The sequence below is a fragment of the Festucalex cinctus genome, chromosome 11 (assembly GCF_051991245.1).
Source record: "Festucalex cinctus isolate MCC-2025b chromosome 11, RoL_Fcin_1.0, whole genome shotgun sequence".
NCBI classification, from domain to species: Eukaryota; Metazoa; Chordata; class Actinopteri; order Syngnathiformes; family Syngnathidae; genus Festucalex; species Festucalex cinctus.
The window spans coordinates 11027810-11046941 of NC_135421.1; the positions used below are offsets into that span (position 1 = coordinate 11027810).

At 38.6% G+C, this 19132-nt stretch overlaps 1 protein-coding gene across 3 annotated transcripts in view; it reads right to left on the bottom strand.

Moving 5' to 3' along the window:
• The window catches only part of usp9 (ubiquitin specific peptidase 9), a 72098-nt gene that overhangs the window by 23155 nt on the left and 29811 nt on the right, over positions 1–19132 (bottom strand). For all 3 annotated transcript variants that reach the window (XM_077537238.1, XM_077537239.1, XM_077537237.1), the window contains exons 10-24: positions 19063–19132; positions 14905–15009; positions 14349–14555; positions 13396–13532; positions 8523–8656; positions 8342–8432; positions 8139–8252; positions 7833–8061; positions 6178–6273; positions 5871–6082; positions 5542–5782; positions 3878–4027; positions 3660–3780; positions 3257–3387; positions 89–367 (exon numbers count right to left, since the gene is read on the bottom strand). The exon at positions 19063–19132 is cut by the window's right edge and continues 83 nt beyond it. In XM_077537238.1, the coding sequence (XP_077393364.1) occupies positions 89–367; positions 3257–3387; positions 3660–3780; positions 3878–4027; positions 5542–5782; positions 5871–6082; positions 6178–6273; positions 7833–8061; positions 8139–8252; positions 8342–8432; positions 8523–8656; positions 13396–13532; positions 14349–14555; positions 14905–15009; positions 19063–19132 (2317 nt within the window). The remainder of the gene's footprint in view (positions 1–88; positions 368–3256; positions 3388–3659; positions 3781–3877; positions 4028–5541; positions 5783–5870; positions 6083–6177; positions 6274–7832; positions 8062–8138; positions 8253–8341; positions 8433–8522; positions 8657–13395; positions 13533–14348; positions 14556–14904; positions 15010–19062) is intronic.

Genomic DNA, 19132 nt, shown 5'->3' on the forward strand with positions numbered 1-19132 from the left:
ATGAATTGGAGAGTGGAGAAAGATTATGATTAGTAAATTTTCCATCAAATGTTTAGGAACCATTTATGAGCCCAATCTGTAGGCTTACCGGGGAAACAGGGATATTTCCGTCAGCGTTGGGCTGACAGGCCTCTGCCACAGCTTTCACATGACCAAATCCTACGGCGGTAAGGAGGAGTTTGGCAATTTTCAGCGCATTGAGGTAAGCCCCGCGCCGCGTCTCCATGTCGGCTGATGGCAGGAAGTTGTTCCGCGTGAGCATGCTCAACACAAGTGGCAAGCCACCGCTCTTCAGGAAGTTGTACTGAAAGTCACTAGCATCTTCGCCCAGAGTGGCGCTGGCTGGCATCAACAAAGCATACACGACCTGGAACACAGGCAAGAACAGTGAAAACGGGCAGAAAGCCTACAGCCATTACAACAGCCAATCAGGTATACAGAGCCATTTTGAAAACTCTTAAAAAGCTCTATAAACATTTAAACTTTAAGTAAAAAAAAGCATAAATGTTGGGACCGCTCTGCTCATGCTCTGGTTTTGACATTATTGCATCGTGATGTCATTTATGCATGTTCAGAATGACCACATCTCTTCTGCGACAGGAAAAATTGCTTCAATATATATATATTTTTTGTTAAATTAAGATGTTGCTTTAATGTAAGTGTTTAAACTATCACAACTACTGTGCTTCATAGATGAAATCCCGTCTCGATAAATCATGTGATGTTTACATTGTGCATTCTACGGCTGTAACACGGCTGATCTAATTAACATGGTGGAGCATGTAAACAGCATATCGGAATGGATCATGTCACATGTCAACAAGTGACCACTGATAGTAATTCGGAATAATTTCGGACTGCGTGAAGGTATCATAATCCATTGTTCGAAGAAGACAATAAATATAAGGCCATACAAGATGCAAACCATTCATAAACAAAATTATCGTAAGGCCACATTGGATTTAAAGTACCAATGTGATGCAAACGCCAAAGTATGGAGAAAGAAAGGATCTGGATATGATACAAAACAAGCTCATTTGCAAAGCATGGTGACAGTAATGTCATGGATTGGGGTTAAATGGCTGCTTCTGGAAGAGGCTCACTCGTCTTTATAGTTGATGTAACTAATGATTGTAGCAGCAGAATTAATTCTAAAGTCTACAAACCCATTTTATCTGGCAATTTACAGAAAAATACATCCAAACTGATCATGAGAAACTTCAACATGACAATGACCCAAAACACACTGCCAACACAACAAAAGACTAACAGGTGGAAAAAAGGAAAAAGGTCTTAGACTGGCCAAGTAACCTGGACCCAAACCCAATAGAGCATGCATTTTATTTCCTGAAGAGGAGACAGAACAAAGAAACTCCCAGAAACAAACGTATGGAAGCCCAAAAGTGTCAAAATTCAATAAATAAAAAGGTCATTTTGAAATAACTATCCTGTCGATAAATAACAGACATTTATGTAATATGGCCATTAAATTTTAAAATGAGGTGTTAGTATTACTATGAAAAGTGTTATACTATTCTTTAAAGAATCTATATGGAAGATTTAAAATTTCAAATCGCTACTGCCACCTGTGGCCGAAAACAAACTGCACGCTCGTACACGCTGCGCGCACTCGTACGTGCACGACCCCAATACTGAAGACTGGGCTCTTCATATCCAATTAAACTATGTTTTCAGAGGTAAGAAGTTTTATAATGTTATACAAAGCTGGCCACTTCACGGAATGACACTCTCGATCCCCACTAAACAATTGATGTCCACGGGACGTGCAGATCATATTGCTTTAGTCGGTCGAAGTCCGGTCCTGTGCTGTACTCCAAAACGATGTGCAAATTAGGTCAATTAATTGGACCTCATTCCGATGTTAATATACAGTTACATATTGTAGTCACCCCGCTCGACGGACGTCAACCTGATTCTAGTCATTATTAGTGTATGTCGCCCCCAGGCTAGCGTCATTGTGCATTAGCCGAAAGGTGGGTTGTCATTTATGGAAATTGACGATTGTGAAAAACATATAGACCCATTCACTACTTAGTGTGATATGGCCGTGAATGTTATCGCCATTCAGTAGTACCGTTCACATTCCGTTAGCATAATGTAGCTACAATAGGCTGTTTTCACGGAGGAAAATAAGGCAACATTTAACCTGATTGAAACGCCGCAGAATGGAACGTCTGTTCTTCATAAAGTCCTTCTGTTCTATTACATTCAACTTTGCCGCCCCTTTCACGCTAAATGTTGCCGTCCACCTCACTTTCACCCCAATAGCTACGACCGAGAAGTGATCGATCATGAGGTTACTGCTATTTGAAAACAACACATTTTCTTCTAAATGTCAAGACACTCGCTTCTTACCTTTTGGAGTAGAAAGAAAGTCAGCTGTGAATCACTTTTCTAATCCAAGTCTGATCTCAACTCTCTCCACCGCTGAAATGTCAAACCAATGTTCACTCTCGTTCTTGCCCGGCGTCGGTCACTATCAAGTTTAGATTATTTTTTTTTCGTGGCACTTGACATTTCTTTTTTTTTTTCTTTTTCTTTTTTTAAGCAGCCTTCCGCGGAGTAACAGCGGGTGTCTGGGGCAGCGAAAATCTGTACTAGTTCCGTCTTCGCGCGACAGGAAACAACTGACGATGACGCGCATGACGTCACATCCCGCAGACAGAGGGCGGGAAATTCGAAGGATTCGGACCGGACGCTTCTTAAATAATATTGGCCAGAGGCTTGTAGGAGTACCCATTGTGAACAGCTAAGATGTTGATCTACTAATTAGAATATGTTTCAGTCATAAATGGTCAAATAAAAGGCTATTGTTAAGATATTTTGGGGGGAAATCCTCCATATAGTAGCTTTAATATGTAATAAATATTTTATGTGATTAAATATTTCATAATGATTATTTTAACATCATACTTTTTAAAAATAATTACATTTAATTTATTTTTCAAGGTTTTATAAGATAAGAAAACTCCTTTTCCACAATGCTCTTCTTTTACATAATGGCGTTTTACAGCAACAAAAAGTACCAAAAATTGGTACCGTTGAGTAACAGCATGGATTCAAAGCTCGAAACCAAACCAGTTTAAATGTGAAAAGGTACTCATCCCTACTGTGTGCTAACTTCACTATAATCAAGGCATTGCAATTGGACCAGATAATATTAATGCTCCAAAGCATAAAGGAAGGGGGCACACACTTTTTCATACCAATTGTTGAATTTTATATAGAGTTGTACCTCAATGAGGTAGAGCACTTGTGAGGGGGAGGGGCCAAAGAAGCGAGAGTCCAGTGAAGGGCTGAGGCTGTTTTCCCCGAGCTTGGCATGGTCTAAACACACAGCGCGCAGGTTCTCCACAGTAGTGTTATCTGTAAGAAGAACAAAAAATAATAAACAAGCAGTTATGCTGCGGTCAGACCGAATGCAAGCTGGATGTTTCTGGCAGTGTGGTTCCATATAGTCAATGCAGTCTTCACAGTCACGGCGACTGCGTGCAGGGCATTGCGTTTGAAGCGAAAACTTTGCTCCTTCGCCCATTTGGGGCAGGCTGAAGTGAACTTTTGGAGGTGTCGTGTCGGCGACAGCCAATGAGGACCGAGAATGTACTTCCTTTGTCACACGCAGTACGTGGGGACTGTACCTGGAGGCATGAGCTTCATGAGAACTCTGGCTCCGTCTCTAAGTAGTGGCATGTTGAGTTGGCAACCCAGGTCAGCCACCTGCCACAGGAAGGAGATGTAACGTAGGTGCAGCGACATGATCTGCAAAACAGGACGTTACTCAGAGACGTTCTTCAAACGACATTCAAACGTCAACTTGTGATGCAACACTTTATAAAGTGACCATGTACAAACTCACCACACCAGGAAGACAACTCTCCACTTCAGGGTTGGGCCCATCGCCGTAGTGGTTGCCATGGTTACCAGGTGAACCAGTAGAAGAGTCGGACGAGCTGTCCGGGCTTGAGGGCATGTTGGTGCTCACCTGAGTTAGCTTGGCCGTGATCAGCTAAAGGAGGATAACAAAATTACTAACAACACTGTTCTATTAACATATGGAATCTCCCCATATTGCAGCTGGCCTAATAAACAACTCCCCTTTTCCATTCGAAACAGTGCACAGGTATTCACTAATTTCCTGCTGAACCCACCACTACCTGTTGCTAACTAAAAAAGCAGCACCTACTGAAGCATGTAAAATGCAACAACACATTACACATGCCAGCACTTCTCAAAACACGGCACCCTGATTAATACGGCGTTTGTGGAATAAGCACAGTTTTGGGTGAAAACTTCATCAGTCAGAGTACAAAAAGGGGCGAAGTGTCATCACAATTAAAATAGCTCGTTGCGTAACATTTAAGTAAGCATTCAAAAAAGTTTGAGGGAGGGGGTGGGGGAATGTTTGCGTAAGCGCGATTTATGAAAAAGAGATCGGTAGAAACTAAGTGCGGCGACGCGTTCTTCTCTTTACCGTTCACAGGTTGTAACAAACACTAGAAAGGTTTGAAAAATTTTATGAAGCTCGTCAATCTACTTTCCCTCACCAGATGAAGTTAGCCATCTATTCCACAGAGCGTTGCCTTCATGAACAGCTTCATTTATGCAACTCAAATGAATTTAAATCTATCTATCCATTAGGGGTGTGAATTGCCTAGTACCTGACGATTCGATTCGTATCACGATTCACAGGTCACGATTCGATTCGATACCGATTAATCCCGATACGAATGGCCACGATTCGATACCGATTAATCCCGATACGAATTTATAAGTCGATTGTTGCGATTTTTTTCCATTCAAATTTAGAAAATACTATCAGTAAATTTGTACATGTACACTGTAAGATTTGTATGAATATATTTATCTAAAACTTGAGGCTTATAACCGTGAGCCACTGTACACAAACAGTTTGCAATCTGTTTCACATTTGAACAGCATTAAAATAAAAATATTAAGGCTTAATGTGCCGTTCATATAACATTCTTCCATGCTCAAGGTGTGAATCCTAAAAAAAAAAAAAAAAAAAAAAAAAAAAAAAAAAAAAAAAATCAAAAAAAAAATCGATTCTGCCGATTATTGAATCGATTCGAGAATCGAGCGATGTAGTATCGCGATATATCGCCGAATCGATTTTTTTTTAACACCCCTACTATCCATCTATCTAGCTATGCAGCATAGTGCACAAGTGGTTAGCATGTCTGCCTCACAGTTGTTGTGCTTTGGATTTGAATTGCGGGTGCTCAGGCTCCCTCCAGCATTTCAAAACCACGTCAGACAAATATATAAAAATATATCATACTGATTTTTTTCATGCTTCTAAATTTTTCAACATATTTGGTATTGAAGTAATCCAGAAGTGATTAAAAGTATTCAAGTTACATGACTTCAATATTATGGTTTTTGTATTATGTTTACATTACTAACTTACTAATAACATTTTTAACATGTACCTAGTAACTATCGGAATACATTTTTAAAGTAAACTTCCCGTTATAATACAAAATGATATGTGAAAGTTACTGTTTTGTCTTTCAAGTTGAGCTGTCCAATCAGCTTCCTGTCATCAGCAGGGTCGACCATCTCCCCTCCGATGAAGAGCTCTATCTTGGTATGTGCAGCATTCGCTTTGATGCGATTTAGGATGCCACGTCGCACTGAGCCAATTGTGTCATTGGTGTGCGACCAGATATCCAGGTCGTCCACCTGGCGCCCCTGGTTGGGGAAGCGCACAATTAACGTGATATGCTTTCCCCGAAATGCCCTGAAAGAGAAATGAAAACATTTAGGAATACATTCTTAGAAAAATAACACGCTCAAAATTACTGAAGAGCTGAGCAGAGTAATTCCACCTTGACATGGGCAGGATGGTCCTCTCTTCATGGTAGTCACTGTCACATTCATTGATATACTCCTTGAGCACAGTGAGAACTCGCACCATGCGGATTGCCTCCTGGCGGGCACAGTTGATGCTATCTTTGTCTCCATCCAACACACACAGGGTGTCATAGGACGCTTTCAGACGGTCAAAACACGACTGGATAAAATCTTCATGAATTTCCACCTGCGAGCAAATCATGTCAAGTACCTTGTCATTGCAGAAGATAACTAGAGGGCCTCTAACCTGAAAATTAGCATGTTTGGAGTTCTATCAATTACCTGGTTGACCTGCAATTTTGGTCCAAGGTTGGTGTAGATCTCTTTCAGCAGGTCTATGGCTCTGCTGGCGATGTCATCACTTCCTTGAATTACCACCTGAGACAAAATCAATTAAATTAATATTAAAATGCATGTCTTCTTCAAAGGAGGGATGAATATTCCCTAATACGACTCAAGGACTACTACACTGAACAGTCAGAATTACATATATAAGTATCACACCAGTATATCCCACAAGCATTATGGCAGGTCACATATGGTGACCTGCTGACTAATGGACCCACACCACAAAACGTAGTTTTGCATAATTGACAAAAATAAATTGGGTGGTTGAAAATTTCAATTCAACGATTTCTCCAAAAAATACCCACTTTGAAGTAAAATAAGTGTAGAATGAACATTAAAAATGATGCAACTTTGTCATTTTTTTCCCCTTAGGAGCAGTGCATTGAATTTATTATACATCATTTTAAAGGCAATTAAGTGTAAAATTACAATATATGAATTTTATTTAACCTTTATTTAACCAGGATAGTCCCGTTGAGATTAAGAACCTTTTTCAAGGGAGTCCTGGCCAAGAGGCAGCAAAACAGTTTACATTACAGTTACAAATAAAAGTTTCACTTACAATCACATAAAAATTATATAAAACAGTTACAAATCAATGAGGCCGTCTCAAGTGCTCTTAATCTGGATCTAAAATCGTTCAATGAAACAAGTTTGAATAGCAACGTTACAAGTGACCACCATCTTTGAATTTTCTAAAAAATATGGAACGAGCGCTTCAAATATGCTAAAATCCTCAAACAAATCCTGGAAGAAACAAACAAACAAAAAAAACAAATAAAAATAAAATAAAACTATTGCCTGCTTACATACATGACCTATTCTGGCTTACATACATGACCTATTCTGCTGCCCACACTGCTGTTTTCTTCAATAATCTTCCATTGCGCTAGTTACGTTGAGTTTTTGGGCAAGTGTCAGCATTTGAAACATGACAGTTTTGACCCAATAAACTATATACAACATTTCAAACAAAAAAATGTGTTCGTGTCTGTATTATTCACGCATGTGAAGTTTGTTATTTTTTTTTAAAATAGACTTGAAGGTTTACAATAATAAGCTTAAATGTTTGTTTGAAAGCCAAAGGTGTAAGCGCTCAAATATTTTTGAAATTATTTTTATCTGCTTCAGGAGTTGAGATCATTATCTAGTAGGCATTGACAATATTGTTGAATTTCCAGGAAAACTGCAGGTTTTCGGGGTTGATCTAAAGTCACCCATATGTTTTAGAGGCATTTTTTTTGCCAGGCGCTTCAGGCCTCAATGGGTTAAATGCATAACCCACCTGAAGTTGAGTAAATGTTTGACTAGTTATATAAATGTTTTGAAATTTGGGTGTCGCGACACATGAGCCTCAGCGGAGTGCTGCACTCGATATGGTGGACGTTTATTAGTGTTGGAGACGCATGGTTTTCCATACTGTGTCCTGAGTTGCTTTGTTTTTCAATTACCAAAGCCCACTATGAATGGACTTGTATAATAAAGTTATTTATGTTTGGATCATTTAAACTATTACCTTAGACAGGTGTATGCCAACAAAACATGCTAGTAAAAATTTGGAGGAAAAGCACAAAATGAGCACTTCTCACCCTCCAGAGATAGTCTAGGCCTATGAGTTCCAGATCGTCCATCATGTAAGCCCTACGTTTGGCCACGAGTTTCCCTTCTCTGCAGTTGACAGCCTTAAAGAACCTCTCAAAGCACTTCATGCCATTCTCTGTTAACAGGGAAGGGTCCAGCTGCAGGACATTATTCTCAAAGAAGTCCTTGTTAATGTCTGGGTCCAAGTCGGGTTCATCGCCCATCAGTTTGGAGTACCTACAATGTGGCAGTTGGGACGTTATTCAACACATTATGTGAGGAAGATCTAAAAATCCAGGAGCAGTGAATGGTACCATTTGAAGCAGGCCTCACGGTCACAAAGGAAGACTGCAGTCTCAGCCAGACACTTCCAAATCTGTTTGGCTTGAGGGGCACAGAGCCACAACTGGCCATCTTTAAGAAGGAACCTGGCAAGAACAAAAACATTTGATTGTTAGTGGCAAACGGAAGTAACACCACCCTTTGGTAGCCTCTGAATTTCAGTGTAATTTTGTACCTCAGGAAATTAAGTCGTTCTTGCACTTCCTGGACATGGCTGTAGCGGCTTCCTGGTCGGACTATCTGAGGGTCAAACTCTGCTTGTTCTTCTGTTGTCATTATTATTAAAAAAAATATATATATATATATATCAGTCGGATTACTCCACTTTCAGTAGTATTTATCTCTCAAACATATACCTTTGGAGAACTGCCGCATTGTCTCCATGTAGGCCGACAGGTTCTCAGCCACAAGCGTAACCAGAGCATGGTTGTTTTGCAGCTGGTTGATAAGGTCATGGCGGTAAAACACATGTGGATTCCTCTGGGTTTGACTAAAAAGTAAATAGTAATAAGAGTAAGGGATATAGAAGAGAGCAGGGTCAGGACAAAAACTGAGCAATGAAGCGAGAAAGACTGAAAGTCCGATGGCGAGGAGGATACCTGACCATCGGCTAATTTATCATTGGTATTCATCAGCAGCGCAGAGCAAGAAGGTTTTGGAGCATTTGTGTATAACATAGTAAATGTGTCAAAGATGCCATGTCAATAGATATTTCCTGGCTTGCACCCCGAAACAAACGAACAAACAAAACCATGTGACAACAACACAGCTGTCTGCATTAACTTATCACAACTGACAACTAGGCTCAAGCTGAACTGCTAAATTCAGGAAACACTCCATTTCCTCATATCAGCAACCCCCCAATAAACTAGTTGCTAGGTGCTTCATCCAAAGCACAAATGCCTCCTCAAATAGAGACTATTTTCCTATTAGAAAAAAAAGTGATTATGTACAATCATCAAAATGCTATTGTTCATACACACAGTATGTTGAACTCGGTTGCTAACTAAAATAGAAGCACCAACTGAGGCACACAAACTGTCTCAGATTAAACTGTGGAGTCAAAGAGTAAGAGACAGCCATGACAGCTCATTTTTCCACACCCCACCATTGCTACCCTGTGCATGTGTGACATAAGCTGCCCTAGCAGTCGTGCTCACTGTTGACTCAAGCTGGCATTGATGAGCTGTCAGTAAGTTGCTTGCTATTTTTGTTTAATTGAAGCAGTCTGACAGTGCACAAAAGCCAAGGACATAGCAGTGTTCAATGCAGACGTCATGCAAAACGTGCCTCGTAATTTGATCGATCTTGTAGACATGTTACAGAGTCCAATTTTGTTAGACTGACAGATAAGCTCAAATCGACATGTGACAAAAGTGAGAAGTGAGATTTACCATCTTCAGACCTGCCAATGTTACGGATTGTCCGTAAATTAGGGATGGGGAAAAAAGTCGAGCCAGTCGATTGGGTCGACCACAAAAATTGGTCGACACAAAACATGCATGTGTCGAATCTATTTAAAAAAATAAAATAAAAATTTCGGCACCTGGAAGTTGCCAGAACCGATATTTTGTGTTTCCCCACGGACACTTAATGCTGACGCGCTCCGACCGGCCATCACCAAAACACTACCAAGCTGCATCCTAGGGTCTGTGGTCTCTTTAGACTGAAAAGGGAGAAAATGATCACCTCTACATATCTGATGCTTGTAACAAAACAATCTGCGTCATAAATGCTAAAGAAATGAGTTCTAATGAATTTATTGGAGCCAAACTGAGATCTGAGAACTGAGATCCAGACTATTTGCAGGCCATGATATTGAACTTATATTTCTTCAAAGAATGTTTTCAGTTTTCGCGTAATTGCATTATTATTGTTAATGCATTATCATCTTGAAAAATGATTTCATCATCCCCAAATGTCCTTCCAATTGATGGGATAAGAAAAAGTGTCCTAAATGTCAAAGAAAACTTGTGCATTTATTGAAGATGTAATAACAGCCATCTCCAGTGCCTTTATCTGACATGCAGTCCCATACCATCAGATAGTGGTAATTTGTTTATTCACTCCATCGTCTTCATAAATCTCACTCGAACAGTACTAAACCAAAGTTCCAGCATCATCACCTTGCCCAATGCAGATTTGTGATTCATCATTGAATATAACTTTCACCCAATGTGATTTTTTTTTCTGTTTAGGTGTTTATGATGGATTTCATTGAGTTTTTCTACATGTAAAAATTACATTTCCTTCAGGTGGTTTCTTAGTTTGGTCCAACGCTGACTCTAGTGTCCTCCCATTTGTTCATTTACTTTGCGGTGCATTTTCTTTACCTGGGAATAGCCAGATTGATAACTTGTGACACACATCTTCACTAGATAAAAATGCACTAAGCGCCTCTTGCTGTTCAACATTCAACACGGGAAATGTGAGATATTGTGAGAACAGAAATAATTAACAGAAATAAATAGTGTTCATTCGCCTATGTTAGGTTTGTTTCCCCCGGTGTCTGCGCTTCCTAGTTTCATCACAGCTGCATGTCCCACCCTAAACAACGCCTGATTGGTCCGACCTAAAAAAAAAAAAAAAGTTTGTTGCGAACGTGTCAGCGGGAGCGGTGCAAGATGGATTGTCTGTTCTCTGTCTGGGTTGACATTTTAGACATAGCTGAGTGAACAACCAAGATCTCTGCAACATTGTGTTATGATTTACCTTCTTTAAGAAGTTTGATAACTCTTCTTTATTTCAATTTACATCTTGTGTCAGAACCATGATTCATGTCAGTTCACTTGGTGCAACAGCTCTTCAAGGTGTGCGGACTAATATGCAGAACTAATCTAATGCAGATGTTAATTTTGAGAATGGAAATTTACAGGGTGATACCTAGTTTTTTCTCTCTAAATTGTGTGATTCTATGTTTTCCCTCTACTTGTTCTAAAAATGTAAATCGGCATCGGGCTGAAACCTCCTACCTCCAAAATAGTCAACTTCAGAAGATTCCAAAAACGTCACTTTTTCACCCATTAAAATCGAATCAAAGAGAACCAGCTATTTTTGACACTTCAGATTTGTTAATAAGTTGTAAAAATAACACACACGTATACTGACCAATAATATAGATGCTGGAGAAAATATGGCATTTCCGAAATTGTTTTGGCCTGACGCTAACAAAATGTTACTACCACATTTTTTCTTAATTTCTTTAAATCTTCCTAATAGCCAGAAAGTTGTCATTTGAAATGACTTTAGTTTTGTGTCATGTCCGAGAACTGCTTTTTGTTTTTTTCCTTATACAATATCAAAGAACTGAACAACACTCCTCAGAATGGTGATTCCATATTTTTTTCCAGCAATTGTATATGCAATTAGAAACTCTTTAAGGGGTCAGTCTTTCGTCAGTCGTGGATTTTTGATATTCGTGCAAAGTCTCAGCCCCTATCCTGTAAGTCTTTTCATTGAGTCATTGAGTATTAAACTCCAGTTTCACCTGGTATAGATTGTAGTATGTCGGCAACATTGTTTAACATGCATTTATATAAAGACCTCTGTCTTATCTGCAGTTGAGTAAATTGTGGAAATAGGTCAGTAATCAACAAGGCAAACTCTGACGTGAATATGAAATGCATGATTCCAAACAACTCCAAACAAATTGAAACAGGATAATGATATGCACATCAAGTATTGTTCATGAAGAAAAAACAAAAAGACAAAAAACAAAAACAAAAAAAACATTAACCGTATGTCATTGTAACTGAATAAACAGGTAGTTCATGTGATCCTTAACTCATTCACTCCCAGCCATTTTCACTGAAGCACCCAACCCCTTTCGCTCGCGGCTGTTTTACTAGATTTTGACTTTTTTGCAAGGCCCACAGAATATTGTGTTCTATTGCTATAAAAAGATGGAACCTACCAAAAGAAAGATTAGAGTCTTGTGTTCTATTGCTATAAAAAGACGGAAACTACCAAAAAAAAAAAAAGATTAGAGTCTCGCTATCATCATGAAAAAAGTACATTTGTCTCTCTTTCTGTTTTGTAGCAATTCACATTAGAATATAGCTAAGTTTCATCATGATTAACAAACCTGTTGAAAACTGGCAAAAAGACCTTGCTGCTACATGGTCCTGGCTGATCTCATACTCTTCTGAAACCTGCAGGCCATTTTTTGTAATAACTACCATTGCTTTACGCGATTTCTTCAGGTTAGAAGCTGTATCAAAGCCTTCTGTGTGCTTTACCATAAAAAATAAATAAATAAATAAATAAATAGAAATACGTTTTTGGGGCTGCAATTGACTGGCAGTCCAGGGTGTCCCCCGCCTACTGCCCAAAGCCAGCTAGGATAGGCTCCAGCACACCCCGCGACCCTTGTGAGGAATAAGCGGTCAAGAAAATGGATGGATGGATGTTTTTGGGAGTGAAGGACAAAGAATTAAAAAAAACATTTATAAGTCTTTGGTTTTCAATAAGTTAATATTGTTACAAACACAAAAATTGTTTCAACTTATCCTCATTAAAATGCAGCCTGTGTTCTGCTGTGGCAGATAGACGATGAGTATCATTAGAGGGCTTTGACTGCCAAAAGTGATAAGTGCAACGCAAGAACAAACACCACTCACCACTGATATTTATATGCTAGCATCAGTAGATGTGGAGCTCCATCTCAAACCACCCTGCGTCATCGTGTTTTAAGATGTTTAGATTTTGTGTGCTTGTCATGTGTGTGATGAATAGTGTACACCAAGTGCTAAAGTAGGTGAAAAATCAGCCACAACCAAGTTACGTGTACTTCTGTGTGTCTGTGTTGTGAAATGTTTTTCGATGAACAAACCTTTTGTTGATTGGGGGGTGACTGTACATTCTATATGCGTTTGAGGGTTAAAAAATGAATAGTAAATATGGTCATTTGAGATGGATCCCAAGAGATAATTGGCATAAGCAGATTCATGGTAGAAATGTCCATGAGAACATGTCAAACATGTCAGCGAAAAGCTGATGTTGGCCGGTGGAGAAGCAGGGAGAACCCTGGTACTAGCACTCAACTTACCCCACTAAGTTCATTTGCATGTTAATTGGCATTTTCTTTCTGAAAAACAACAGGCATGCAGACTACATATTTTTGAGAGGGAACTAAATGATGAGCATTACAGCTAGGGAGTTTTTCTAACTGGAGTAAAGTTTGTGCTTTTATAGTCAACTGCGGTGCAGGTCCACCATGAGCTCACCCACCTTAAGTTCTGTGGAGCTTCCCCAAAAAGGCTACAGATTTCTCGGATTTGCTTCAAGGCAGGAATCACCCATTTGTCATTGGTTCGAAGCTCCTCTATGAAGCGATCAATCCACTGGATCTTCTGAGTGTCTCTATCCTATGAATATAAATTATTTTGATAAATTATTTAATTCTAGTTTAGTACTGTACATGCAGGTATAATGGAAATACAGATCTATTGCATACATTGTTATACTACCTACATGACACACATCAGCATGTAAAAAGGGTCATTAAGAGCAGATCTCCAAGCGGAGCGAGTGGGTGTATGCAAGGCAGCAAAGCAGTTATAAGAGAATAAAGCAAGTTCAGATAAAACGCAGTTAATATATATTTAGTTGTTAATGTTCGTTAATTTTGTTTAAATCTTGATTATTTTGGCAAATTTTTATCAAGAAGAAATGCAGCAACTCAAAATGCTTGCACTCAAAACTCTGTTAGGGATGAGACCACTTTTTTTTCCCAGACCGATACCGTTACGAATACTTAACTCTTCAGTAGTCACCAACACCAAGTATCAATACCACTCATACTTTTGATACATAAACAATGACAGCTCATTTAAAAGACAGACCTATATTTCCCAATATAGTATTTCTCCTTAAAAATGCATGAAATGAATGGCTATTTTTTTTTATACCTTGAAATAAGGCTATATATCAGCGTGATAAAGATATTACAGTTACCGGGCATTGGTACTCACCCATCCATAGTTTTTTTTTAACCAATCATTTTATTTTATTTTTATTTTTTTGTAGATGTCCACTATTTGTTTTTTTTAACCTTTATTAAAAACCTTTGTAAAAATACTCATTCCTGTTCAAAATATTATAAAATTGCATCTCTTTTATGCAACATTTCACACCAATCAAGGGGAAAAGGGGGAAGGGGGGGGGGGGGGGGGGGGACTTACCTGTGAGCAACTGTAATCTAATATTTTGATGTGAGCACTAAGAGCTTGGTCCATTATATCTACAGGCACGTCGTCGCTGTGGGCCAGGTTCCACAGCAGATTGAGGACCTTGTGGGCCATCACGCCGTCCTTGTCATCCTCAGCCAGGCGGCGGATAAGCTCCAGTAGTTTTTCGCGCTGCTTCTTGCTGGCGTTCGTCCAGCTTGCCTGCACAGTAAACAGTTTTAGTGATGTCTACTAGTGGTACCCATTGCATTAAACAGCAGAACTTTTTTTTTTTTTTAAACTGTTTACAAAAGTGACAAAATAATAAATATTCTTGGATAAAAAAGGGTTTACTCCGGGGACTCCAGTTTCCTCCCACATTTCAAAAACATGCGTGGTAGCCCGATTGACCATTCCAAATTGTCCACAGATATATGTTCAATATTGTGGGTGCGTGGATAAGCGGTTGAGAAAATTGATGGATGGGGGAAAAAAAATACATGCATATGAATAGTAGATACAACTACATCGAAAAATTTTTGAATGTCAAATTATTAAGACTGCGACTCACCTTGAAACAGTCAAATAGATGATCAAGCTGCTCAGGTGAGAAATCCCATGCTAGCTTGGCGAGGAGGTCGTGGACATTTTTCACAATGGCCTCATGTTTGCCTGCCTGCACACGGAGTGAGAAAAAAAAAATTAAAAAATCACCACTACATACGTATACTTGGGCTGGGCTTACAAGGGTGGGGCGGGAAATAAAAAAAAAAAAAAAAAAAAAAATAAAAAATAAAAAAAATACATATATATATATATATATATATATATATATATATATATATATATATATATATATATATATATATATATATATATACATATACATATACACACATATACATACATATACATATATATATATATACACACATATACATATATATATATATATATACATATACATATACATATACATATACATATACATATACACATATACACATATATATACACATATACATATATATATACACATATACATATATATATACACATATACATATATATATACACATATACATATATATATATATATATATATATACACATATACATATATATATACACATATACATATATATACACATATACATATATATACACATATACATATATATACACATATACATATATATACACATATACATATATATACACATATATATATATATACACATATACATATATATATACACATATACATATATATATACACATATACATCGCGCGATTCTCGAATCGATTCAATAATCGGCAGAATCGTTTTTTTTTTTTTTTGTTTTTTTTTTTTTAGGATTCACACCTTGAGCATGGAAGAATGTTATATGAACGGAACATTAAGCCTTAATATTTTATTTTATTGTTGTTCAAACATGAAACAGATTACAACCTCTATAAGACTGAAATTTCAGATAAATAAATAATACATTTTCATATAAATCTTACACTCTACAAGCTTACTGATTAGTATTTTCTAAATTTGAATGAAAAAAAATCGCAAAAATCGACTTATAAATTCGTATCGGGATTAATCGGTATCGAATCGAATCGTGACCTGTGAATCGTGATACGAATCGAATCGTCAGGTACTAGGCAATTCACACCCCTAATATATATATATATATATATATATATATATATATATATATATATATATATATATATATATATATATATGGCAATATATCGTTGCGGGCCGCTTTACAATAAACGTATCGGTACACAGGTGTCAGGAACGATATTTCACATTCATTTATAAAAAGGCAGTTACTCATTCACTGCCTTTGACAAGTATACTTGTCAATTGTATTTTTTAGAGCGGTGCTAAATGGGGGCGAATCTGAGCATGCTCCACTGTAAATATCAAACTTGGAAACAACTTTACTGATGCCCAACCACCGGTAGATGACATCATTGCCCCATTTTATAGGAAATAAACACAGTTTCAGAGTCCATGGGAGAAATGGCTGTATTTTGGCAAACCTACATTTTTCTGCTGTCAATTATAAAAGAACGGGACGGGACAAAAAGTAGGGAGTCTATTCTGTTATTTGGTTGATTCGGTTTATATATAATTATTGAATGTAATATCACGTGAGTATTGGAAATGTAAAAATTTTCTATAATGACTGGCAGTGAATGAGTTAAGGATGCATTGCTTGCTGAGAGCTGTGTAAACACTGACAGACACCTCTGGAGTTAATTGCCTCAATTAACTGCATGTACAAGCAGGAGGAGGAGGGAGTGGGGAGAGTGGATGAAAGACACGGGTGCCTTTTCAGTTTTTTTCAGTAAAAAAAAAAAAAAAAAAAAAAAAGTGTACGTGTAGAGGTGCCAGCGCGTCTCACGAGTAACTGGAGTTTGTTCTAAAAATAGCTCACCAGTGATTGGACACTGTCTTGCTAAGAAAAATTAAAACAGAGGAAGAATATCCTTTACTTATTAACTTATTAATTTATTTTACAACATTTACTTATTTAACCACTCATTTAAACTTAACATTGTACATGTTTCTCAATGTACCAATTTCTCACACCCAACCCTAACATTTATTTATTTTTTAATTTATTGCTAGTGCCAGTGGCATGGGTAACTTGCGTGGTCACCATTAACGCTGAAAGGGACATGCAGGTTTTGGATAAACATATGCAGACGTCTTTTTATGGACGCACGCTGGTTACTTGCAAATTCCACATTTTGACAAGAAAACTGCGATGCGAGTGCTCATTTCAAGCCTTGTTTATTATATTAGCATGCTTGCGTTTTAACCTCGTAGGACCGCCCTCCAGAAACTTAGTAATTTACCTGTTATTTTTGCTGTTCCAAGTTGGTTACTCTCTATTACAATGCGGTTCTAGCCAGACGTTTGTGACTACTGTACGGTATTACCCAATCACTTATTACGGTGTTTCACGTCTACGTTTGTCATGAGACCTTGGCAATTAGCATGGCTTCTCAGTCTTTCTCCCCGTACTTGATTTATAACGATACTAGAGGTATACCTTATTTTCTGCCGTGGAACACGTTGACACTGGACGCAAAATGAAGTTGCGGCTTTACATTGTGTTTAGCCACCTTAGCTAGACAGCTAGCTTGCAGGGAGCTGGGACAGTGCAAAACGGGATGCACTAAGCAGCCCCGATACGCACAGCGGCATCTTAAGCCTGGTTCACATGGCAGGAGAATTGGCCCGATTTTAGCCCCGAATTTCCCCTCCCGACAATCTTAAGGACGTGCAAGCAATAATCTTTACAGATAATCCTGCCGTGTGTGTTGTCACCACACACGGCGCCTCCCGATATCGGCGCTCGGAAGGACCCCCGACTTGAAATTGGCCAGATCCAACATGTTGGATTTTTTGGCCCGACTTCGCTCCGCGCAGCCAATTGACGGTGACGTGCAGTTGTATTTTTTGAATTAATTTCCAGGGCGATTCCGTGTACAAGTTACATTACTCATCTGAGGACTGTTTTGGAAATTACAAATTTATATATTTGATTGTGGCTGGCTGATTAATTGGGCCCGCATTACAATTTATTTATTTATTTATTTTTTTACTTTACAAAGTCGTCTCGCGGGCCGGATTTAAACCCCTGTGCGGGCCTGATTCGGCCCGCGGGCCTTATGTTTGACACCACTGGTCTAAGAAATACATTGAAACATTGTATAAACTTGTACACAATGTTTCAATGTTTTTAAAGCACCATGAAGCTGAATTTTATTTATATGAGCCACAGCCACAATAGATGGACCAACATGGCATGTCTATTATTTCTTTATCTGGTTTATCTGTATGAAATCAAATCTATCTGGTTTATCCGTTTGATGTCAAATTGGTCGTTAAGTGCCGATAATTATCGGCCACCGATATTATCGTGCATCACTAACGCCTCTAGCATATAACCACTTCTTCAAAAGCAGTACAGTCACAGGGGACTCGCCAAAGATTTGTGTCCAGCCGAAAGTGAAGACGAAACTGTGGCGGAGGAAGATTTCAGCTGCCCCATGGCAAGTAGAAGTTAGGGACCAGGACTCAAGTTACAATTTACAATGGTCACTCTGGAAATGTAATTTGTGCACAGCCCCTACACTGGATGCCAAACATCGGGCCAAGTTTTAAATCGCTCTGCCAGCTACATTTTGTTGTGCTCAGCGTGCTTTATTGTGCTCCCCACCCCTAAACTGACGGACATGAAACCTGACATGGTGAGGATTACTCCGATCAGAATTGGCGCAGTATTTAGCGACAGAAGATGTCCCTGTTCTTGCCCATTACGCCAGCAAACTCCCAAATGAACAAAGGTGGCTTTATATACAATTTCCTAATCTAATATTGGAAACTGAGTTTTAAGTGTTGTATTGCTGAAAAAAAATAAAAATAAAACGAATAACGTCTCTATGTGCCCTGCGATTGGCTGGCAACCAGTCCAGGGTGTCCCCCGCCTACTGCCCAGAGCCAGCTGAGATAGGCGCCAGCACCCCCCGCGACCCTTGTGAGGAATAAGAAAATGGATGGATGGATAAACGAATAATCCATGCCTTTGAAAGGCTACTAGATATATCAGAAACCCATGGTGTATTTTAATAAACCCTGGTGGTTCTATTATATTTAAGCAGCAGTTTTATCATCAGGACATTTAGGACAATATTGGGATGGGATGCCCACCTGTGCAGCCCAGATGTTGTCGAGATCCTGCATGGTAAGAGCTTTTTCTTTGATAACGAAGCGAAGGATC